The 25932-nt window shown below is 39.5% G+C and overlaps 1 protein-coding gene across 3 annotated transcripts; it reads right to left on the bottom strand.

Moving 5' to 3' along the window:
- Window positions 1-393: 393 nt before the first annotated feature.
- Window positions 394-25061, bottom strand: LOC139982727 (uncharacterized). 3 transcript variants are annotated; one of them, XM_071995801.1, is made up of 3 exons: window positions 24904-25051; window positions 3236-3447; window positions 394-2723 (listed from the first exon to the last, which is right to left on the bottom strand). In XM_071995801.1, exons 1-3 carry the CDS (start codon window positions 24914-24916, stop codon window positions 2520-2522), a joined length of 429 nt encoding a protein of 142 aa, XP_071851902.1. In that variant the 5' UTR covers window positions 24917-25051; the 3' UTR covers window positions 394-2519. The 3 variants fall into 3 exon arrangements, with proteins under 3 accessions (XP_071851902.1, XP_071851901.1, XP_071851903.1); XM_071995800.1 differs by lacking the exon at window positions 24904-25051 and adding an exon at window positions 10630-10785 and having other exon boundaries at window positions 395-2723; XM_071995802.1 differs by lacking the exons at window positions 394-2723; window positions 3236-3447 and adding exons at window positions 12375-13573; window positions 17368-17492 and having other exon boundaries at window positions 24904-25061.
- Between the last annotated feature and the right edge of the window lie 871 nt (window positions 25062-25932).

Below are 25932 nucleotides of genomic sequence, written 5' to 3' on the forward strand. Positions count from 1 at the left end.
CTACATGTAGGCACACTTAGGCCTACATACTTTAACTTAGCCTGTATATGGCGGGATTGGTATAAGGATTGGTATGATCAACACTAACAGTGTCACATACATTCATTCATAAACGCCGACTACCATTCCGGTTTTGATCAGCCAATCAGAATCGAGGAAATAATTTCAGGGTCAGTTCAGTTTGGGAAAAAAATATTCGCAGCCGGGACGTCCTCAATCATGGAAATATAATAAGCACAATATGCATATATACTTGCAGTAGAGTTCATAAATTTGTAGCGCAGTTTACCGACACTGTTATGCATTGAAAGGGATTCTTTACCTAAGACGATCAGCTACCTTGTCGAAGATCAGCTTTGAGTTTCTCGTAGAAGGAAAGTTCGAAAAAGAAATGATGCTCACGATGTAGTTGTTGAATATAAGATATAATTATATTAATGCTCTTTGCAATTCAAATATAAATCATGAGAGATGATCTACTTTCAACAATGAAATCCTGCCGTTTGCTAAACCTACAAACGTTTTCTAAACTTACATGTGTCAGCCAGGTCCGTAACCAGGGCAGGTCACCGGGGACCGTGCTCTCCCACCCTCCCCCTCCCCCTTCCCCACCCTATCTTCTCCGTCTTAGCAACCACCGCATTTATTAAGACACACAAGTTACAGGACACTAATATATTGCCCCTCCTTTACTTGTTGGTGCCCCTCCTTAAGCTGTTGGTGACACGCCAAGTTTTGAAGGAGACAAATATTTGGTGGCCTAGCCCGCCCCCCACCCCAACCCTTCCTCGTGTTAAGCCACTGGGCTACGAGCCTGATCATCAGCTATAGTTTAGCAATATTTCAAATTAATCAATAAATACTGTTTGTGATTTGACTTAAGATATTGCATAGAATGTTAATTTAGCAACATATATGAGTTTCGAATATTGTTTACTTTGTAATGTTGTTTCAAACACACCTACGTCTATCCTTAATTATTTCTGTACATCTTAAATAAAAACGATGCATACTGTCGTTTTGCTGTTTGCATGGTACTGTCGCTCATAATACATATTCATTATTTTTCTTTTCTATTACACACAGTGGCGGAGCAAGGGGTATTGGTCAGAGGGGGGGGGGAGAATGGTTTGAAGGGCGCTTTCGGCACTATCTAAGCGGAGCGCCACTGTAGGTTGGCGCGGAGCGTACATAATGTTTATTTTTTGAGTAAAGATACCCACTAGATCGCCGGAAATGACCCTTTCTGGGCCTTGCTACTTTGCAGATAAACGAAGAATTAATAGCCGTTAGAGCATTTTGTCAGAAAATTACACCAACAAAATGTGACAAATGTCAATAGGTAGATGAGAGCGCAATTAAAAAAGTCAATAATCGCAAATTAATAAAAAGTGGTAAAAAGCTGAAAAGGGAGCCAGGAGTCCATTTGAGTCCGTCAGGGGGGGGGGGGGGCATCAGCCTCCACTGACTGTATGGACGCTCCGCCACTGATTACACATTTTTACATCAAATGCTTAAACAAAATCAGACGACAAATTAATTCAGTTTCAAAAACATATCACGTTGAAAATCAAAGTTGTTTACCCGAGATGCCTGCTGGCTTAAATAAATTTACCCAGATTAAGGCGGAAAATCTGTAACTGTCCTACATCAAGGCTAAACTAACCACTAATTATGACCATTTTCTTTATTGAAGAAAACAAATAAACAAATTGACCTTAAACTGAATTGTAAAGAAGTTCCCTTAAGTGGCGTAGTAAAAGGCAACCAGCTATGATCTAAGAAATTAATAAAATAATAGAATAGAATGATACGAATTACTTTAATGTCCACTAAATTGGATGAACTTCGCTTCTTAAATCAACGACGTGATTTCATACAGTAAAACATTTTAGAACTAATTTCCAAGAAAAGTAATACATTACTGATAGTTGTGATACCTTGCTTTAAAGAACTAAATAAATTAAAATATAATACATTATTGATAGTTGTGATACCTTGCTTTAAAAATATATTATATATATATATATATATATATATATATATATATATATATATATATATATATATATATATATATATATATATAAACAATGTACCGGATGTATAATGCAAGTACTAAGTTAATATATTTGATATGATTTACTTTTAGACCAAACAGTAAAAAACCTTGCTAGTTACAGACATTTATCTTGATGTAACCCAAGGATCATCTCGTATACCCTTCTGAAATTGTTTTATACAAAACAAAGTTACCTACTACCTCCCCCCCCCCCCCCCCGCACCGCTCCTCATAAGTACACAGTGGAATAAATTGTAGCACGTCTTTCTTTTTACCGATGTTATCATGCACCGCGGTCATCGTAGTAAGTTCGGTATTTGCCGATACCCCTCTCCCATGATATACCGTATCCTCCACTGTGATATTATAAAATGTGCTTTGCCTTTCCATGTAATCATTTAAAAGCGTATTTACTGTTTCAGTTACTTGCAATTTGGTGCTTAAAGCGTGTCAGCTCTTAAATAACATCTGTTGCCCACAGAATGAGAACAACGACGAGAGCAATAATGATCAGGGCTATGAATATTCCACAGCAACAGCAGGCCGTCCACAAGAACAAATCATTGCCTCCCGTAGGACACCCGTAGCATCCAGGACAAAGTCCGTAGCCGGAATGACCGTAGCCAGAATGACCGTAGCCAGAATGACCGTAGTATCCAGTCTGTACAGGAAAAGACGTAACACTTTAATGTAAATAGCATATATTAGTACATATTATACCTCATACATCAAAGTAAAATGTTGCCGTTTTCAGGGGGGGGGGGGGGGGGAGTGGGTCAGAGGATACATCCATGGGGCCTGGAGTCAACAAGAGGATCCGGCTAGATGTGGGATGAATAATAATTTATTACCATTGTCATAATATACTTCAGGAAAAATGAAGACTCCAGTAAAATCTCGAAAACGATAACATATTCAAACATGCCAAGGAAAGTAGAAATAATATTCCTGTCATAGACACTATTATTTCACTCAACTCCATTTTGGTGACGTCATAGTCTGATAGCCTGCTCCAAACTGCTTCTATTCCTCTTGCTAATATCGCCATGCATGGCCATGGTACGTTTTTAATTAAGTGTGGTTAAAAATCAGGTCCTTTAACTACAGTTAGTCTCATTCGCATCTTTAGACCCCCACCCCCCCAAAAAAAAAAAATTGTTAAGTAATACGCACCACTGGTGCAATGGGTGCAACTGGTGCTGCGGCAACTGGTGCTGCTACCGCTGGGCCAATAGGAGTCGCGTATGGTGAGATGTAGGATCGAGAGATTGGTGGAATAGCATGGCCGGCCATAGGTCCCATGGCAGCTGGATGTATAGACTGACCAACAACGCCATATCCGTAACCGTCTCCTGCTAAAGGTCCTCCAAAGCCACCACGATAAACTATGGTCAGAAGAGAAGGTAGGATGAGTTAGGTGACAAGTAAAACACGTGCCTCAATGCACTTTACATAATTCATACTTCTCTTTGATAAAGATTGGCCAACCACATTATATGTATGTCTGTATATGTATGTATTTTATATTCTCCTGCAAGCAGGAACTCGCGAAGAAGCCTCATATGGCTTGTCAAAGCCGCAAGCTGACCGAAGTCAGTCTCTTACATTCATATTTAACGTCCATGATTATGAATTGCCAATTGTCAACAACTCCTCTGTAACTGGACGACATACACTAATTTTGGAGTGACTCGAACCGGGGACCTTATGATTGAAAGGCACGGGCGTTAAGCACTGAGCTAACACTCCACTAACACTCCACATTGGTTTATTACATTTCATACATGTGCCGATTTAACTATTTTCATGTCTTCATTTTGTCTCAGTATTAAATAAACAGGTGATGTGGCCGATTGGATTAAGGCGGTGGTATTTGAAGCAATGAGGCTTAGCAATCGGGAGGTTCCCGGTTCCATACCCGGCCGGGTAATGGTAAGGTGGGTTTTTCATCCAAGAGCAATGACTTTCTAAATTGGAAAGATTCCAAATATGAGTTAAAATGTTGAATTGGAAGCCACCCGGCGTGTAAGTTGTAACCAATAAGCCCTTGGGGGATTCTCCCAAATGTGTGGTCGCTTAAACGTCGTAAAACATAACTGCTGCTGATTATTGTTATTATTATGATATTCTAATTTTCAAGAACTTTCATAGATATCTAGTGTATAGATTTTATCCACAAAGAATTAATTACTACACCACATTTTCGTCTTGTTCGTCTTGATTTGTCATAATCCGAGAAAAACTATTAAACAAAATTGAAGAGTGTTTGTATTTCAATAGCTATGCCAGTCTTCAAGTTATTTAGCTTTTAATTAGGCTAAAACTCTGAAAAGGTCCTTTTAAGGCTTAATAACCCAGCCTATTTGTCAGTGTAGGCCTAACCGTTACACCATTTTATCCTTCACAAAGTTGTAATGCTGGGCAAACATCTTATTTGAGTACCAATAAAAATCTTGTTTACTCATTCATTGAGCTTATGTGTTTCATCGGAGGAAATGGGATTTGTGTCAGACTTATTAATTCAGCCTCTTTAATAGGCAAGCCTCACATCTATGTTTAAATTTAAATCTCCTTTTTTTCTCTCTTTAAAAAAATTAAAGTGATTCTGGTATGATAACACATTTGTGACAAACTTTCTATTTATTACCTTTTCCAAGTAGGTTTTTGTTTAAGACAACCGCCGACTATATTGATAAACTGCATATTGTAACTGTAACTGTATATTGATAAACTATATATATATATATATATATATATATATATATACACCACGCAACAAACCAACGACTTGGATTCCAATTTTAAGCCAAAAAGCTCGTGGAATCCACCCAAGGCCCATTGTGCGCCTCTTGAATCATTTATTTCGGCTATTGAATAGGATGTTAAAACACACACCTCCGCCCCAGACTTCCGCGACAATCTCAACAAAACTGAGAGACAGGCCATTCATGAACTCCGGAAGCGCGATGACATTGTCATCAAGCCAGCCGACAAGGGTTCTGCAATTGTCGCTATGGGCAAACAATTCTACAGAGAGGAAGCCAACAGACTACTCGGCAACCCTCAACACTACAAACTCCTAGATTCTGATCCTACTCAAGAAATCACACAAAACGTGAAAAGAGTCATCCAAAAGATAGTCTCTAACGGTTCCATTGACCGCAAGTTAGGCCAAAACCTCCTGGAAAACGACCCAAAACCTGGTCGCTTTTATTTTCTGCCTAAAATTCACAAAGAAGGCAATCCCGGGAGGCCCATAATATCGGGTAATGGCACAGCGACTGAAAAAATTTCCAAATTCGTGGATCTCCTCATCCAACCTCTCGTTTCGGCCCTACCGTCCTATGTGCAGGACACTACGGATTTCATCCGGAAAATTGGGGAAATAAAATATCTTCCCTTATCTTCTCTGTTAGTTACCTTGGATGTGTCTTCGTTATACACAAATATCCCTAACGGAGAGGGCATTTCGGCCTGCACAAAAGCATTCAAACCGAAACGTGGCGAAACCCCCACGAAGAAAGAATTGGCCGATTTAATGCAACTTATCTTGACCAACAATAATCTGGTATTTGGCAACAAACACTACCTCCAAATTCATGGCACCGCAATGGGTACCAAAATGGCACCGTCTTTTGCCAACATCTTTATGGGAAACCTCGAGAAAGAATTTTTATCTCGACAAAACTTGAAACCACACACGTGGTTACGTTACATTGACGATATCATTATGATATGGACCCATGGTGAGGCAAATCTAAAACTCTTCATTGATGACATAAACTCGTTTCATCACACTATCAAATTCACTGCTGATTTTTCTGGACTTGGCGTTCACTTTCTGGACACCACCGTGACCCTACAAAATGGTTCACTCAAAACAGACTTGTTCAATAAACCCACGAACAAGCACAACTACCTCTTACTAAGCAGTTGCCATCCACGTCACTGTACCAGAAATATTCCGTACAGTCAAGCGTTGCGCATTCGACGCATTTGCTCCTCTGAAGTCGATTTTGATTCACGCACTATAGAGAACTGTCACAACACCTCCTAAACAGACATTATTTTCGGGGTACTATTGAAAATGCCATCAAAAAGGCTAAAAGCAAACCCCGTACCGAAACATTGACGTACAAAACTCGTCAAACCAGTTCCAAAAGGGAACCATTGGTTACTGAATTCCACCCTGGTCTCCCACCACTGGCTAATATCATTCAGAAGAATTTTCACCTACTTCAAGGCACCGAACGCCTGAAATCAGTATTCCCAGAATTACCTGTCATCGCTTTTAAAAGACCCAGCAACCTACGGGATATCTTAGTTCGGGCATCCTTTCGGGATGACACCCCATTAGGGGAAAGCAAAACAGAAACTACAGGATCATCGCCCTGTACACAAAATTGCAAAACGTGCTTACTTGTCGATTCGACCGGGGCCTTTCAGAGCAACCAAACCAAACGCACGTTCCAAATTCGGCACAAAATTAACTGCCTATCCAAAAATGTAATTTACCTCATCTACTGCAATATTTGTAACTTACAATACATTGGAGAGTCAAAAAACACTCTTAGAATGAGAATGACACAACATAGATCGGCGATCAAAACAAAAAAGATCTACCAACCTGTTGAAAATCACTTCAATCTCCAAAATCATTCAATTGAGAATTTGCGTGTTATTGCCATTGACCAGAACGATTCTTGGACAGATAAATCTAGGAAAGCGAAAGAAAATTTCTGGGAACTAAACCTAAAGACCACGGCACCATTCGGTTTAAACATCAGAAACGATTTGCCGTCCCAGATAAACCAAAACAATTCCTTTACAATTACGACGGAATCGGATTAAAATTATCCGACGCGGATTAAAATAATCCGAATTTCTAAAACTTCTGCTCAATTCAGCAGAAATCAGTAAGTCGCTTTGCCCTTACAACTATGCCGACATCTCCTCTATAAAACAGTTTCAATTCCTGCTACTCCTTGTCACTTTCGGTGATCATGCACTGAAGAAGAGCTAGTTTTGCTCGAAAGCTCTGCAAAAACCAAACATTGGCTGTTTTACTTCCAATCACTTACCTAATTCAATTATTGTATCTCACTCGAGATCCAGCCTTTCTCTAAATGCAGCATAGTTGTTTAACAGTTTTTCCGTTATTCCTATATATATATATATATATATATATATATATATATATATATATATATATATATATATATATATATATATGTATATCAATATATTGGGTGGTGGGATAGTCTAACAATAAGTCTGCCTCAAAAGGCAAAGATTTCAGGTGTGACGAAGCGTTGTTTTTTCTATAGTTACAGTAAATGCCATTGAAAGTTCAACACAGCCTTCCAATTTGGTTGCTATGATACCATTTTTTCCTTTGCTCAACAAGCGTGGAATATGCAAAAAATGATTTATGAAAAAATTAATATTATCAAAATTGAATAGAATTTTATATTTTAATTAAGTCTTGAAAATAGTCATAATCATAATATTAATATTTTCAATTATCAATATTGATAGAATTTCACGCTTGGCATGAGGCATGCAATTTAACATACAAAAGCGATCCGTGTCGACGATAACCGCAAATATGCAGTAAACCTGATAATTACTGACAACTCCCCCATAATGCAACTCTTCAGTCTTCCTTGCAGGTATAGGCTATAGAAAACTGTTAACCGGGCTTAGATAGAAAGCCTATTTCAAAGCTGTTTTACGCCTGAACGGTTTAACTGTCCTACTTAAACCTTAACCACAATATCTGACAAAACAGTGTGGGGAGTTTAAACCTCAAATCAATTAGTTTTGCCGAGACACGTTTAACTAGATATACCTTGTAAATCTAGTCTGGTCCAGAAATTAGTTTAAATAAGAATAATGCCAAAAAGCGATCTAAAATTCATAAAATTTGAATCACTGTTAGTAGTTATTGTCCAAACTGTAGGTACCCAACGAAGAGGCCTGAACTCTCAATCGATGCAAAAGTTGGTTGCTGTGACGTTATAGTTGCAGTATCATGTGACGTTATTTGCAGTATAATGTGACGTTAGTTGCAGTATCATGTGACGTTAGTTGCAGTATCATGTGACGTTAGTTGCAGTATCATGTGACGTTAGTTGCAGTATTATTTATAGACGTAATATACGTAATAGACGTAATATACGCAATAAACGTAATAGACGTAATATACGTAATATACGTTATAAACGTTATAGACGTAATAGACGTAACAGACTTAATAGACGTAATAGACGTAAACAGCGTAATAGACGTAATATACGCAATAAACGTAATAGACGTAACATACGTAATATACGTTATAAACGTAATAGACGTAATAGATGTAACAGACTTAATAGACGTAATAGACGTAAACAGCGTAATAGACGTAATAGACGTAGATAGTAAAGACGGCTATGAATTATTAAATCATACGTCAAACTGCGTAGTACCCATTGTGTAAAACCTATAATATATATACGGTATAGACACACATGCATGAACACCCGAATTATGAAACATTCATATCATTTTCCTGTACATTTTGTTTGATAGTTTTAATTTGTCAATTTTGTTATAAGCTTTTGCATAACTGATATTTCTAACACAAAGCATCTTAAAACTATTCGATTGATGGTCATTTCTCTAGGTCTTCTTCGTTCAATCATATGTAAATATCAACGTCATTTTTATATCAAAAAGTACAAGTTAACGTTCTGACGTTCCATTCACGTAAAGTGTATATATGCAGAGTAATTTCGCGAGATCAAGAAAATAGGTTATAATTTAGATCATTCACACTTTCGGAATTCCTCCCGGAGCAAACATGAGCCTTGCGAAATGAGCACACAACCGGTAGGCTGACACAACGTGTATGCTAATTGTACTTGGTATAATGACTACATACAACACAAGCCAGCATCCAGGCTCCATATACTGGTCATGAGAAGCCGGTAGGCTAACACATCATGTATGATATTTGTACTTGGTATAATGACTACATATACAACACATGTCAGCATCTATTCTCCATATACTGGTCATGAGAAGCCGGTAGGCTGACACATCATGTATGCTAGTCGTACCTGGTATAATGACTACATATACAACACATGGCAGCTTCCATGCTCCATATACTGGTCATGAGAAGCCGGTAGGCTAACACATCATGTATGCTTATTGTACTTGGTATGATGACTACATACAACACATGGCAGCATCCAGGCTCCATATACTGGTCATGAGAAGCCGATAAGCTAACACAACATGTTTGCTAAGTGTACTTGGTATAATGACTACATACAACACATGGCAGCATCCAGGCTCCATATACTGGTCATGAGAAGCCGGTAGGCTGACACAACATGTATGCTATTTGTACTTGGTATAATGACTACATATACAACACAAGCCAGCATCCAGGCTCCATATACTGGTCATGAGAAGCCGGTAGGCTGACACAACATGTATGCTAATTGTACTTGGTATAATGACTACATACAACACATGGCAGCATCCAGGCTCCATATACTGGTCATGAGAAGCCGGTAGGCTGACACAACATGGATGCTAAGTGTACTTGGTGTAATGACTACATACAACATATGGCAGCATCTAGGCTCCATATACTGGTCATGAGAAGCCGATAAGCTAACACAACATGTATGCTAAGTGTACTTGGTGTAATGACTACATACAACATATGGCAGCATCTAGGCTCCATATACTGGTCATGAGAAGCCTGTAGGCTGACACAACATGGATGCTAGTCGTACTTGGTATAATGACTACATATACAACACATGGCAGCTTCCATGCTCCATATACTGGTCATGAGAAGCCGGTAGGCTGACACAACATGTATGCTAATTGTACTTGATATAATATGACTACATACAACACAAGGCAGCATCCGGGCTCCATATACTGGTCATGAGAAGCCGGTAGGCTGACACAACATGTATGCTAATTGTACTTGGTATAATGACTACATACAACACAACGCAGCATGGGTATGCGGTAAAACGGGAGAATAACATTGCCCCATGTTGGATATGAGAGGAGAGCATCAATCACCCTTTACCCCGTAACCGTAAACCTAAACCCCTACACCGTAAACCGTAAACCGAAAACCCTACCGGAACCGTATTGGATATGAGCATCAATCTGCGTATTATTAGCAGCCCTGCCCCGTACTTTGAAAATATAAGCTTTTACAGTCTCGGATGCATCCTTGTTATTAGTTTCATGTATACAACATTAAATCATGGCATTGGTCTTTACGAGGCAAAAGAAACATGCAGATTGTTGACTTGAAAGAATGCAACCCTTAACTTGTATGATCCGAGCCTTAAGATTTACATTCAGGATGGAAAAATCTATGCTTCTAGCTTTACTGCAACCCCTAAACAAGTGTCCTGTTTTCTAATCGTACAGCAATGTAGAACTCATGCTGTTAAGTAGGCTATGTAAAAAATTAAGTTTGATTGCTAATAAGTTACATAAGTTGGCTTGTCTTATTAAAAATAAGTTGTACATTAATAACTTACCATCAAGTGCCATGCTTGTTTCAGTCAGTCTCGCCTTTTCAAATATGAAATTAATAAGTATATAATATAATATGCCAAGTATAGAATAACCTTTACAAAACACGTATATGACTAAATGGGTGTCAACCATAATTTTTTTTCTTTTATGAAATATTCATATTGCAATGAACAGAGTAAACAAACCCCAAAATTGAACTTTTATATCTCAACAATAGTAAAAAAAAATTATGAAAATTATTCTTTTCTACTTGTTCAAGGAACGGTTACAGCGTCGAATAAAACCCTGCCTTCGAGCTCGTAATGTGGAACCGTTGCTATGGCGATAAAAATCGTCTTTTTGTTTGTGGATTGCCATAGGGTCGAATTGTGGTAACGAAAGAAACAATTGTGGTTTGTAGTGATCTGGTATAGGCACACACACACTATTCCTTGGGGAGATATTTATGCAAGTATTACCTATATATTGCAGCGTGATTAAAAACCGTTACTGTGTAGAGACAAAATCTAAAACAATTTCACAGTGGAAGAATATCGTAGATCAGCCGGTGATTGTTACTGTATAGGCAACTAAACAATACCAATGAACTTTTACAGACAGACAGACAGACAGACAGAGAGACAAATAAAGAGACGGAATGTGTGTTATGAATGAAGCTTTATTTGATCTATCTAGATATCGTGAAAAGCTATAAACTATTATTTCAAAGTTATATTCTGCTATATATACCACAAAAAAAAAACATTGAAATAAAAATGTTTTCTCTGGTTTCAAAATGTTGTCAAACTAAGAGTTAACTTAATTCTTAGATATAAATATGCATGTAAGAGATGCATCTTTAACCTACTTTAGGACTGAAGCTTGCTGTCGGTACACTTCGGAGATTTAGACCCCCCCCCCACCCTCCCACACCAAGAATGAAATCAAGAAGGATCAGCCCGATTCCTCCCTCACCACAAGACATCATTTTACCAAAAATCACTAGTGAACAATACGATATGTAACATGTGTGTGCCGTACAAATCAAACGGAGAAATGTCCTCAACATTGGTTTAATATTTGCTAAATATATCACCCATCCATTTTACCAAACTTCCTCAAAGGGGAGGGCACCCCTTCTTTGGACGATATAACCCCAACCCCAGTCGGTATGATAGTGAGTGTATGTTGTCGGTCTGGTGGTGGTGTAGGTGTGGTCGGTCTGGTTGTGGTGTAGGTGGTCAGTCTGGTGGTGATGTAGGTGTGGTCGCTCTGGTGGTGATGAAGGTGTGGTCGGTCTGGTGGTGGTGTAGGTGTGGTCGGTCTGGTGGTGGTGTAGGTGTGGTCGGTCTGGTGGTGGTGTAGGTGTGGTCGGTCTGGTGGTGGTGTAGGTGTGATCGCTCTGGTGGTGATGTACGTGTGGTCGCTCTGGTGGTGATGAAGGTGTGGTCGGTCTGGTTGTGGTGTAGGTGTGGTCGGTCTGGTGGTGATGTAGGTGTGGTCGGTCTGGTGGTGGTGTATTCGGTCTGGTGGTGGTGTGGTCGGTCTGGTGGTGATGTATGTGTGGTCGGTCTGGTGGTGGTGTAGGTGTGGTCGGTCTGGTGGTGGTGTAGGTGTGGTCGGTCTGGTAGTGGTGTAGGTGTGGTCGGTCTGATGGTGAAGGTGTGGTCGCTCTGTTGTGGTGTAGGTGTGGTCGTTCTGGTTTGCTGTAGGTATGGTCAGTCTGTTGGTGGTGTAGGTGTGCTCAGTCTGTTGGTGGTGTAGGCATGGTCAGTCTGGTGGTGGTGTGGGTATGATCAGTCTGTTGGTGGTGTAGGTGTGGTCAGTCTGTTGGTGGTGTGGTCAGTCTGGTGGAGGTGTAGGTGTGATCGGTCCCGTGGTGGTGTAGGTGTGCTCAGTCTAGTGTGGCGTAGATGTGGTCGGTCTGGTGGTTTATGTGTAGGTGTGGTCTGGTCGCTATGGAGGTGTTGTAGGTGTAGTCTGTATAGTGTCTCTAACAAAGAAACCAGCGTAGCACCTGTAGTTTTGCCCTGTCGGATGCAAACATTCTAACTAATCATAAACGATTGACTGTACATTGTATTTTTTTTTTACCCTTTCGTAAATATGTGTAATTTATTATTTTTAAATGTACATTACATGTTGCAGGAGCTATCGGTCGTAAGACAACGACTATGATAAGGCAAAACGAGAAAGTTTGTCACAGCCAAATAACTTATTGACAGGCAATACGCAATTTGGGTAAAGTGAAGTTAACAATAACGGATTTCTTATAATTCGTACTGTCTGTTGCAGAAAACGGAGAAATCGCTCCTACCACTCCACGCCCCCCCCCCACCCGACGCCTCACCCCACCCTCTTCCCCTTGTCTATATGATTTATTTTTAACGTTACTTATTTACAGTATCAAGTCTTATAACTATGTAATTTTATAAATGTGCGCTTTGTAAAATACGATTCTTAATCCGATTTTAAAGATGAAACGCAGAAGCGAGTCTAAACAAATGTATTATTACAATATATTCAGCCTCGTTCAGATATGATAAATTTCCGTTTGTTGATAAAAAAATTGTCGTAATGAAAAGAAAGGGAATAATTCTACTCCTCATTTGAGCAGAATACAAATAAATATATGAATATAAGTACTAGTACTGAAGACTCATGGGACACGATTTAACTTTTAGATGGAAGAGACACTCACATACCACTTGGAGCACACAACCTAAATCCACCCACCAACCCCCACCCACCTACACAAACATACCATCAAATACAACACATTGAGGCATTGAGAATGTTCCATCATTAAATGACGTCTGCTGCCCACAAGATGATTAGAATGATTCCAACGATGATAATCAAAGTAACTATGATAAAAATAACACAACAACACATCCAAAGCAACAGATCATTCCCTCCATAGCAGCCAGGCCATAAACCATTCCCGCCGTAATGTCCATAGTGTGCCTGAAAAAAAAGAAGAGAAATCAAATAATTAATGATGATGATGATGATGATGATGATGATGATGATGATGATGATGATGATGATGATGATGATGATGATGATGATGATGATGATGATGATGATGATGATGATGATGATGATGATGATGATGATGATGATGATGATGATGATGATGATGATGATGATGATGATGATGATGATGATGGGGATGATGGGGACGATGGGATGATGGGGACGATGGGGACGATGGGGATGATGGGGACGATGGGGATGATGGGGACGATGGGGACGATGGGGATGATGGGGACGATGGGGACGATGGGGATGATGGGGATGATGGGGATGATGGGGATGATGGGGACGATGGGGACGATGGGGACGATGGGGATGATGGGGATGATGGGGATGATGGGGACGATGGGGACGATGGGGACGATGGGGATGATGGGGACGATGGGGATGATTGGGATGATGGGGACGATGGGGATGATGGGGACGATGGGGATGATGGGGACGATGGGGACGATGGGGATGATGGGGACGATGGGGACGATGGGGACGATGGGGATGATGGGGACGATGGGGACGATGGGGATGATGGGGATGATGGGGACGATGGGGATGATGGGGACGATGGGGACGATGGGGATGATGGGGACGATGGGGACGATGGGGACGATGGGGATGATGGGGACGATGGGGATGATGGGGATGATGGGGATGATGGGGACGATGGGGACGATGGGGATGATGGGGATGATGGGGATGATGGGGATGATGGGGACGATGGGGACGATGGGGATGATGGGGACGATGGGGATGATGGGGATGATGGGGACGATGCGGACGATGGGGATGATGGGGACGATGGGGATGATGGGGATGATGGGAATGATGGGAATGATGGGGATGATGGGGACGATGGGGACGATGGCGGATGATGGGGATGATGGGGACGATGGGGACGATGGCGGATGATGGGGACGATGGGGACGATGGCGGATGATGGGGATGATGGGGACGATGGGGACGATGGCGGATGATGGGGATGGGGATGATGGGGATGGGGATGGGGGTGGGGATGGAAGGATAATAAAATTCATGATAATAATATTCATGATAATATTATTCATAATGATAATGATAATAATAATCGTAATTATAATGATGATGATAATGGTAATGATAATGATAATGATGAAGATAATGATAATGATGACAACGACGACGACGATAATGATAATAATAGTAATCATAATATTCATAATCATAATAATTATAGTCAATAGTAATGTCCATAGTGTGCCTGAGAAAAGGGCAATCAAGTATGTAGATAAGTTAAGGTGTGTTCTGTCCAAGGGCGGCGGAAGCACTTTTATTCTGGGGGGGCACCGACATCAAAGGGCACTTTGCAGAAATTCGATTGGACTGATACAGCCATATAATTAGTACCCTTTATAACTCTTATTGTATAATCTTATTTGCGTATACACTACTCCATCAACGCCCCCCCCCCCTCCCCTCAAGGAAAATATGCATATATACTAGCACTGCAATATCCAATGTGCAAATTGGGAAACAAGGATTACGTTAATATCTTAACAAATTTTTCCCATTCGAAATAGCTTTGAGTTTGACCCACAGAAATTCATTGAAAGTCAGGGCGTAGCCAGGATTTGCAAAGTTGTATGCACGACTATCTGAGCGGAGCGCCACCATCGGTTGGCGCGGAGCGTACAAGAAAATTTTTGGTTTTACAAACCCCTCAGATGGCCGGAAACGGCCCTTCCCGAGTGTTCATTCTGGTTCCCTGGCCTCATGCTAACTTGAGACACCTCAATTTTTATGTAGAAAAAGAGGCACATTTTTAACTTGAGGAAAAGTGGGGGGGGGGGCACGTGCCCCCTGTGCCCCCCCGGTTCCGCCGCCCTTGGTTCTGTCCTTGTGTGTGAAGAAATCTATGATATTTAACAAAAAGGAACTCAGACTTTTCTCATCTGTTTGTGTACAGTTGTTCACATTAACCATTTCATGGTCTGTTTAACCTTTAACGTTTAAAACGTAACTCATGTTTTTTTTTTTGAAGAAATAATCACCCGGTTACCACAATATACTGGGAGACTTATGCGACCTCAAGGTGCAAATTGAATCATCTAAAGGTATTTTGCATAATTTTGCTGAGCCATTTTACAGCTTGCGGTAATTTCAAAGAAACGGACTCAATCGTTACACCACTTTTAAAGTAAATTGACGAGTATTTATCCGTTGCACGCAATTATTTTAGCGATGTTGCCAATCGACACTTTACAGACTTCTCTACTGGACGACCAAATGGTCGACAGGTTGGTATGTCCAGACATTTAAGGACGTAGCCTATACTGCGAACGATATGTTAAAAAGTTATCATTAGCATTTATCTATGAATTGACTTTATATGAAAGATGTCGCCGAAACCGCTCAATTATTACGTGTAGGGAAGGGGCTGGGACAGGAACAACAGTCATATGTCACAGGAAATATAAATCGCAAAGCCTTCGTTTCAGAGTTGAGAGGAAATTGCTAGCTGCTAACGAGCGTTTACTTGGGATGGAGATGGAGCGGATGGGGAATGGGGACTGGGGGAGGGGTATGGGGGTAGGGGAGGGGAGGGGATGGGGTGACTGAAATCATGTAGAGAATACATCTACAACTGTCTGTGATTTGTATGTACACAACTGTGTTTCTTTCTAACAAGTCACTTGGTCATTCTCGCCCAATGTATCAGTAATGTCCATCGATGTATTTCCAACTCGACAATGCATAATGTATCGTACTGCCTGGTTATAGTTATGTTATTATGTGTTATACGAACAGCCAGTGCGACCAATGGGTTTGATGATATAGATGGTGTAAGTGTGGGCTAGGTGAGGTCGATGTGGTAGGTGATAAACGTGATGTGGTCGGTGTGGTATGTGGTGTAGGTGCAGTCGATGTTGTAGGTGATACGTGGTGTAGGTGAGAACGATGTGGTAGGTAAGATACGTGGTGTAGGTGCTATCGATGTTGTAGGTGAAATACGTGGTGGTGTAAATGCTATCGATGTGGTACGTAGTATATGTGATGTAAGTGCAATCGATGTGGTATATGATAAACGTGATGTAGGTGAGATCGATGTGGTATGTGATATACGTGATGTGGTGCGATCGATGTGGTACGTGATATACCTAAGATCGATGTGGTATGTGATATACGTGATGTGGTGAGACCGATGTGGTATGTGACATACGTGATATAGGTGCCACCGATGTGGTATGTGGTATACGCGGTGTAGGGGAGATCGATTTGGAATGTGATATAGGTGATGTAGGTGAGATCGATGTGGTAGTACTTAATAAACAACATACGTAATACGTATTTTACATATTACTTACTTAAATTTAATTTCGTAGTTTCTTTAGTTATAAAGGAGGTGTTAAGTCATGTGAATTACCACGTATATGTAAAAACAGTAAAAAGTTTAAACTCGACCAGTTACATTTTAATAAGCGATGTATCATTCCTTATTTTGGCGGTATAGAATAACCATATATAAACAAGCCTAGTACACAGACATATCATTATTTACTGGTTCAGAGTTTCTACTAAGATTTGACCATGCAGCAATGACAACAGTAAATTGACGTAATTTTCTTCAACGTAGATGACCACTTGAAATCTTTCCATGCAACTTATGATAAAGTAAGTGACGTAACACTATTTGGCATGGTTTGCAACCGTTACAAACCAAAACATATGATTTGATAGTAACGACTTACCACCGGGGCAGCAGGTGCTACGATGGGTGCAGCGTATTGAGAAGGGTAATGATACCCATAGCCATAGCCGTAACCGTCACCGGCGAAAGGGCCTCCGATCATACCGCCGCCCATACCTGAATAAACTGCCACAATAAACGAATACAAAATACGTTTGTGGTCATTTAACATCATGACAACGTTTTTTTTTTGTCGCTTCCTCCTAAACATTTAAAGAATTGCAGCCCGGCAGACAGAGGAACGGTTCGGGGGATATAAACATTTCCCGGTAAGGTGGTCAAAACAGCATAAAGGAAAGGTACTGAAGTATGTAGTAACGTTTTCTTAGCCGAAGATAGAAACTGCGCAGATGTATAAATGTTCACTAGCAGCTGGTCTTGATCGAATAAATGAATGCTGCAGTGGTCTACGTCTTTCTTGACAAAATGGTCTCAGCACGGCAGGTAACATGGTCTTAACATGACAGGAAACATGGTCTTAACATGTCAGGTAACATGGTCTTAACATGTCAGGTAACGTGGTCTTAACATGTCAGGTGACATGGTCTTAACATGTCAGGTAACGTGGTCCTAACATGTCAGGTAACGTGGTCTTAACATGTCAGGTGACATGGTCTTAACATGTCAGGTAACATGGTCTTAACTTGCCAGGTAACGTGGTCTTAACATGTCAGATAACATGGTTTTAACAGGACAAAATGGTGCCATGGTTAATACGTAAAACATGTGCTGAGTATAAGTGCATACTAGCAGGATGGTCTTATCAGAATACAGGATTGGTTCAGGGCGTTCCTGTTCGATATTAAAGCAGCATTTTGCGTCCTCGACTATCATATTTCTCAACCTCACTGACTCCATGCACTATGCCATAACGACATACATAACTAGCTTATCTATTTATATTTTACTTCAAATGGTGGCATAAAAGTCGAAAAAATTGCAACTTTCAACTGTGTTGTTCTCCAAGATATTTTCCGTTGGGAACCCAATAAACCTCGCCCATAATATGAATATTTAAACACTACGAACGTCATTGACAGATACGTATAACACCACGCTTGATTTGTGTACAGTCTATATGGCATTTGTACCAGGGAGTTGTACCAACGCAAAGTCTTGAATCTATATTTAGCAACGGCTCATAACTAAACCTGCATCTCTGATTGGTTGAATTCAAACTAGTGGGTTTGGGAACTGAATGCGATTAATTTTGTATGTGGAATACTCGCCAATTAACGTTTTTGGCAGGGAAAAACTTGGCTAATATCTTAATTTGCTGTTTTGTGATTTGATGTATGTAAAAATCTCGATGGACATGTCAAAAAAGTAGAAAACGGAGACCAAACGCAAAATGCTCATGAATAAACATACTATTCACTGATTGGTGGAATTCAAACTAGTGGATTTGGAGATATGAAAACTTTGTCGAGGACACTTTTACTCGTTATCGATATAAATCGTTAATTACTCGCTAATTAACGCTCTTGGCAGGATGAAACTTGGATGGTATCTTAGTTTGCTGTTTTATGATTGATACATGTAAAAAAATCGATGCACATGTTAAAAAGGTGGAAAAAAGCGACTCAACGCAAAATGCTGCTTTAACATGGTGTTAGCGAGTAACGGAATGTTGCCTTGTATGTATATAAGTGCCTTCACAGAAGAGCACTTAGAAATTGTGCAGGCACACGAGCCTAGAAACCTAGAAACACGGTCTTAAAAGAATAAAGAAGTTGCACTGGGTTTAAGGCGTATCTCTCTATGGCAATATTATTTGGAGCATCAAGGAATGGTGGAGGGGTGTGACCGAATTTTACCTAAAAACGTGGTCTTAGACTGTATTAGACTGATTTTGTCTGACAATATATATAAACATATATATATATATATATATATATATATATATATATATATATATATATATATATATATATATATATATATATATATATATTTATACATATATATATATATATATGTCTATATATATATATTTATATATATATATATATATCTATATATATATATATATCTATATATATATATATATATATATATATATATATATATATATATATATATATATTGCCTGAAAGTTTATAAATCACATGATAATTGAAATGAGAGACGTGTCAAGCTATAGGCAGAAACGTTCGTCTTGATTTGTCATAATCCCAGAAAAAAACTATTAAACAAAATTGAAGAGTGTTTGTATTTCAATAGCTACGCCAGTCCTCAAGTTATTTAGCTTTTAATTAGTCTAAAACTCTGAAAAGGTCCTTTTAAGACTAAATTACGACCCGGTCTACTTGTCAGTGTAGGCCTCACCGTTACACCATTTTATCCTTCACAAAGTTGTAATGCTGGGCAAACATCCTATTGGAATACTCAAAAAAATCTTGTTTACTTATTCATTGAGCTTATGTGTTTCATCGGAAGAAATGGTATTTGTGTTAGACTTATTAATTCAGCCTCTTTAAATGGCAAGCCTCACATGCATGTTTAAATTTAAATCTCCTTTTTTTCTCTCTTCAAAAAAACCTAAGGTGATTCTGGTATGATAACACATTTGTGACAAATTTTCTATACATGATACCTTTTCCAAGCAGGTTTTTGTTTCAGACAACAGCAGACTATATTGATAAACTGATAAACTGATATATATATATATATATATATATATATATATATATATATATATATATATATATATATATATATATATATATATATATATATATATATATATATATATATATGTATATATATATATATATATGTATATGTATGTATATATATATATATATATATATATATATATATATATATATATATATATATATATATATCAGTATATCGATATATTCGGTGGTGGGATAGTCTAACAATACGTCTGACTCAAAAGGCAAAGATTCCAGGCGAGACGAAGCGTGGTGTTTTCTACATATAGTTACAGTAAATGCCATTACAATTTTAACAAAGCCTTCCAATTTGGTTGCTATGATACCGTTTTTTTTTTCCTTTGCTCACCAAGCGTGGAATATGCAACAATGATTTATGAAAAAATTAATATCATCAAAATTGTATAGAATTTAATATTTTAATTAAGTTCTGAAAATAGTCATAATCATAATATCAAATTATCAATATTGATAGAATTTCACGCTTGGCATGAGACATGCAATTTAATATACAAAAGCGATCCGTGTCTACGATAACCGCAAATATGCAGTTAACCTGATAATTACTAACAACTCCCCCATAATGCAACTCTTCAGTCTTCCCTGCAGATATAGGCTATAGAAAACTGTTAACCGATAGAAAGAAAGCCTATTTTAAAGCTGTTCTTATATACGCCTGAATGGTTTAACTGTCTTGCTTAAACTTTAACCACAATATCTGACAAAACAGTGTGGGGAGTTTAAACCTCAAATCAATTAGTTTTGCCTTATCTATACCTTGTATATCTAGTCTGGTCCAGATATCAGTTTAAATAAGAATAATGCCAAATACCGATCTAAAATTCTTAAAATTTGAATCACTGTAGTAGTTATTGTCCAAACCTTAGGTACCCAACGAAGAGGCCTTAACTCTCACTCCATGCAAAAAGTGGTGGCTGTGGCGTTATAGTTGCAGTATCATGTGACGTTAGTTGCAGTATCATGTGACGTTAGTTGCAGTATCATGTGACGTTATTTGCAGTATCATGTGACGTGAGCTGCAGTATCATTTGTATTAGTTGCAGTATCATTTATAGACGTAATAGACGTAATATACGTTATAAACGTTATAGAGGTAATAGACGTTAAAGACGTAATAGACGTTATAGACGTAGATAGTGAAGACGGCTATGAATTATTAAATCATACGTTAAACTGTGCGGTACCTGTTGTGTAAAACCTAATATACGATATAGACACACATGCATAAACACCCGAATTATGAAACATTCTTATAATTTTCCTGTATATTTTGTTTGATAGTTTTGATTTGTCAATTTTGTTATAAGCTTTAACATAACTGATATTTCTAACACAAAGCATCTTTAAACTATTCGATTGATGGTCATATCTATGTGTCTTCTTCGTTCAATCATATCTAAATATCACCGTCATTTTTATTTCAATAAGTACAAGTTAACGTTCTGACGTTCCATTTACGTAAAGTGTATATATGCAGAGTAATTTCGCGAGATCAAGAAAATAGGTTATAATTTAGATCATTCATACTTTCGGAATTCCTCCCGGAGCAAACATGAGCCTTGCGAAATGAGCACACAACCGGTAGGCTGACACAACGTGTATGCTAATTGTACTTGGTATAATGACTAGATACATGGCAGCATCCAGGCTCCATATACTGGTCATGAGAAGCCGGTAGGCTGACACAACATGTATGCTAGTCACACACACACACACACACACACACATATATATATATATATATATATATATATATATAGAGTAGAGTAGGTTGGCGTCTATCTTGGCGCAGAGTGCTCTATGTCCATTGGACAGAGCGGAATATATGTTGATACTAGATGAGACTAGTGGAACACTAGTAGTTGTAACTCGGAGTTTCACGCTTTGTAGCGATCTTCAGACAACTGGTAGCTTCAAGTTATTCTCCATGAATATATAGGATCCTCGTCGGGATTACCGGGGATTATGCGGTTGTTGGTGTATTGTTCTGCCTGGGTATTCTCTTTCGCGTCCGTTCTGTTTGTGGGTTTGTAAGACTTTCTTCGGTGTTCGGCTGTTGGTGTATTCTCTTTTGCGTCCGATCTGTTGTTGGGGTTTTTTGCCTTCCTTCGGTGCTCGCTCCTTAGTTGTGTGTGGTTCTCTTGACGGTGTTTGGTGGTTGGACTGGAGTTGTTTATGTAGAACTTGTTTTCGTGGCGACACTTCGATATGAGCTCTGGGCGTTTGTTCAGGAGGGTCCGTTTGTCTGTGTTGATAATGATGAGTTTTTCAGTGAGACAGAGGTTGCACCGCTTCGACTCGTTGCTGTAGGCTTTGGCTCTGCTGGCGATTGACCAATTGATAGAGAATGGCTGGTTGTTCTGTTTCAGCTGCCAGATGTGCTTCGAGAGTTCCGTTGCGTTTTGGTGTTTTTCGTGGTTGAGCGACATCTTGTGGTTACCGTATCTGAGCTTGAAGGGGGGTTCTGTTAGGCCGATGTATGTCTTGCAGTTGTCGATGGTTTTCACTTCGGCCTTGTATATGATGTTAGATGCCTGGCAGTTTCCATTTAGTGGGCATGTGTCCTTTTTTCGGCAGTTGCAGGCTTCCTTTTCTTTTGATGTGTGGGTGGCTGCTATACGTTTGTTGTGTCCTTTGATGATGCTGGCGATGTTGGGCATGCAACTGTAACTGACTTTCACGGTGTTTCTGTTGAAAATCTTGTGTAGTTTCGATGTCTTCGGGAAGTGTTTGTTGATAAGTTTCAGGAATGTGCCTCCTATGTTCGTGGCTACGTTGCTGCTAAAAGGTGGGTTGAACCAGATGATGTTGCGCTTTCTGTTTCGGTTGTTCTTGGTAGGTTGTTGGGCGATGTATGAGAGACCCTCGGTGTAATTACTTGACTTGAGTGCTTCCTCGTAGGCTGGTGCGGCTTTCTTAAAGATCACCTCGTCGTGGGAGATGGCGGAGATACGTCTGCTGATTGAGGCTGGCAGGGACCTGATGATGTTTGGTGGGTGGTTGGAATTCCTGTGGATGTACACTGGGTGGTCGTTGGGCTTCCTGTAAGGGTAGTGTTTTCCGGTGTTGAGGTTGAATGTTACGTCGAGGAAGTTGGTGATCTTCAGGTTGCAATCGATGGTGATGTTGAGCCCCAGTTCTTTGAATAAGCTGATCATGTGTTTTCTTATCCGGTCTGCTTTACTTCCGTTGGTGTTTTTGAAGGCTGCTAGGCCGTCGTCCCTGTATAGCCCGATGTATTCCTTCCCATATTCTCTTGCTAGTGTGTTTAGGATGTAGAGTCCTACAAGCTCGCATACCTCGGCCCCATCGTAGCTGCCCATTGTGACATCAAAGAGGTCGTTGTGTCCTTTCTTCATCCAGGGTGTGCCGTTGTCGAAAAGGAGTGACTTCCTGGAGTGCATTATGATTTGTACGTCTTGGTTGGAGATGTGGGTGTGATCCTTAGCCATGGTTAAGGCCTTTTCCAGTAGGCTTCTTGTTATGGAGGGGTAGAATTCAACGATGCCGAAAAAAGGACACATGCCCACTAAATGGAAACTGCCAGGCATCTAACATCATATACAAGGCCGAAGTGAAAACCATCGACAACTGCAAGACATACATCGGCCTAACAGAACCCCCCTTCAAGCTCAGATACGGTAACCACAAGATGTCGCTCAACCACGAAAAACACCAAAACGCAACGGAACTCTCGAAGCACATCTGGCAGCTGAAACAGAACAACCAGCCATTCTCTATCAATTGGTCAATCGCCAGCAGAGCCAAAGCCTACAGCAACGAGTCGAAGCGGTGCAACCTCTGTCTCACTGAAAAACTCATCATTATCAACACAGACAAACGGACCCTCCTGAACAAACGCCCAGAGCTCATATCGAAGTGTCGCCACGAAAACAAGTTCTACATAAACAACTCCAGTCCAACCACCAAACACCGTCAAGAGAACCACACACAACTAAGGAGCGAGCACCGAAGGAAGGCAAAAAACCCCAACAACAGATCGGACGCAAAAGAGAATACACCAATAGCCGAACACCGAAGAAAGTCTTACAAACCCACAAACAGAACGGACGCGAAAGAGAATACCCAGGCAGAACAATACACCAACAACCGCATAATCCCCGGTAATCCCGACGAGGATCCTATATATTCATGGAGAATAACTTGAAGCTACAGAGCGGTGAGGTGGCAGAACGGGAGAGTACACGTCTGCAGTACCTGAGGTCCCTGGTTCAAACCTCGGTGTCGACACTGACACCAATTTTCACCCCGCTCCTTTCTCGTGGTAGGAAAGTGGCTACACGTGGAAAGCGGTACTCACGTCCTTCGGAGGGGACGTTAAATTGCGGTCCCGGGAGCAGGACTACACACCCCTGCCTCGTTACTTCAGGGCACTATTCGAAAAGAGAAGGCGAGTTTCGCCGGTGTCCTTCCACGCACAATAACTTGGAACCTCAATAATTTCCGACTAAGGATTTCCTTAGTCTGCTGAAGCACCTTCGGGTGGAAGCGTAATACGAGGTGTATCATATCATATCTTGAAGCTACCAGTTGTCTGAAGATCGCTACAAAGCGTGAAACTCCGAGTTACAACTACTAGTGTTCCACTAGTCTCATCTAGTATCAACATATATATATATATATATATATATATATATATATATATATATATATATATATATATATATATATATATATATATATATATATATATATATATACATAGAGAGAGAGAGTAAGAGATCATATTGTATCATTAATAAGCAGACACCACTAACACAATTTTTTTTTTCTAGTGATAATTGGTTCAAATCAAGTTCAAAATGATAACTTACGTTGAACAGCCATGGTCAGTTAAATGTTTTGAGTGGTTTCTGCCTTCACTTGGAATGTATATCTATCCTGCAACAACTTCACATATAAATGGAATTTGGGTGGTTACCATAAAATAAGCAATTTTCTGTTTAACGTTATCTTTAACACACACAAAAAAAACGCCTTTCAATTTTACTCATGCGGAAACTATTTTGCGGAAACATGCGGAAACTATCAAGCGGAAACTATTTTGTAAGAAGTTATGCAGGTGCTGTGTTAGCAATATTATAAGAATACTTGTAATAATAATAATAATAATAATGAACTCATATTCGGCAATTGTGTACCTTTTGTTAACAGCTACAGCTTTGTAAAAGCACAAACAAATGCCTAAATATATAACACACACTGGTTTGATGATTTATAATAAGTACTGTACACGAATATGCAGCTGCTAACACACTTGTAACAAGTTAACATTCCAACAAGGGCAACCCGCTAAATTCGGTACAACTATATTCACTCACTTTACAACTTTGTCAACCAGATATATTCTGGTCTGGTACCTAAGCAATACATTTATTGCATATCGAGGACGGATTAATGGTTAAAATCACATCTGATTTTTATTGCAAAGATATTGTTTCAAATTTGTGATATGAAGGTATCTGGCGATTGCAGAGTTGGTGATATCATCATGAATATTGATGATAATCGTAACCTTTGCAGTCATGCTGGCGGAGGGTGTGTGGGTGTGTGCCTGTGCATATATTTATATATATATATATATATATATATATATATATATATATATATATATATATATATATATATATATATATATATATAAATTATATGGTCTACCATAACGCGTGTGTATGTGGACGCTTTAATCAATTGTACAATTGTGCTATGAAACCAACTGTTGCTGGTTTCGTACTCGACCGAATAAAATGTTATACACTCCGACCTGAATGCTAATTGTTACCACAAACCTAGTACCGTAACTCTTACAATGAATCTAAAAATAAATTCCGCATGCGATTGGA

This window comes from Apostichopus japonicus, chromosome 16, assembly GCF_037975245.1.
Source record: "Apostichopus japonicus isolate 1M-3 chromosome 16, ASM3797524v1, whole genome shotgun sequence".
NCBI classification, from domain to species: domain Eukaryota; kingdom Metazoa; phylum Echinodermata; class Holothuroidea; order Aspidochirotida; family Stichopodidae; genus Apostichopus; species Apostichopus japonicus.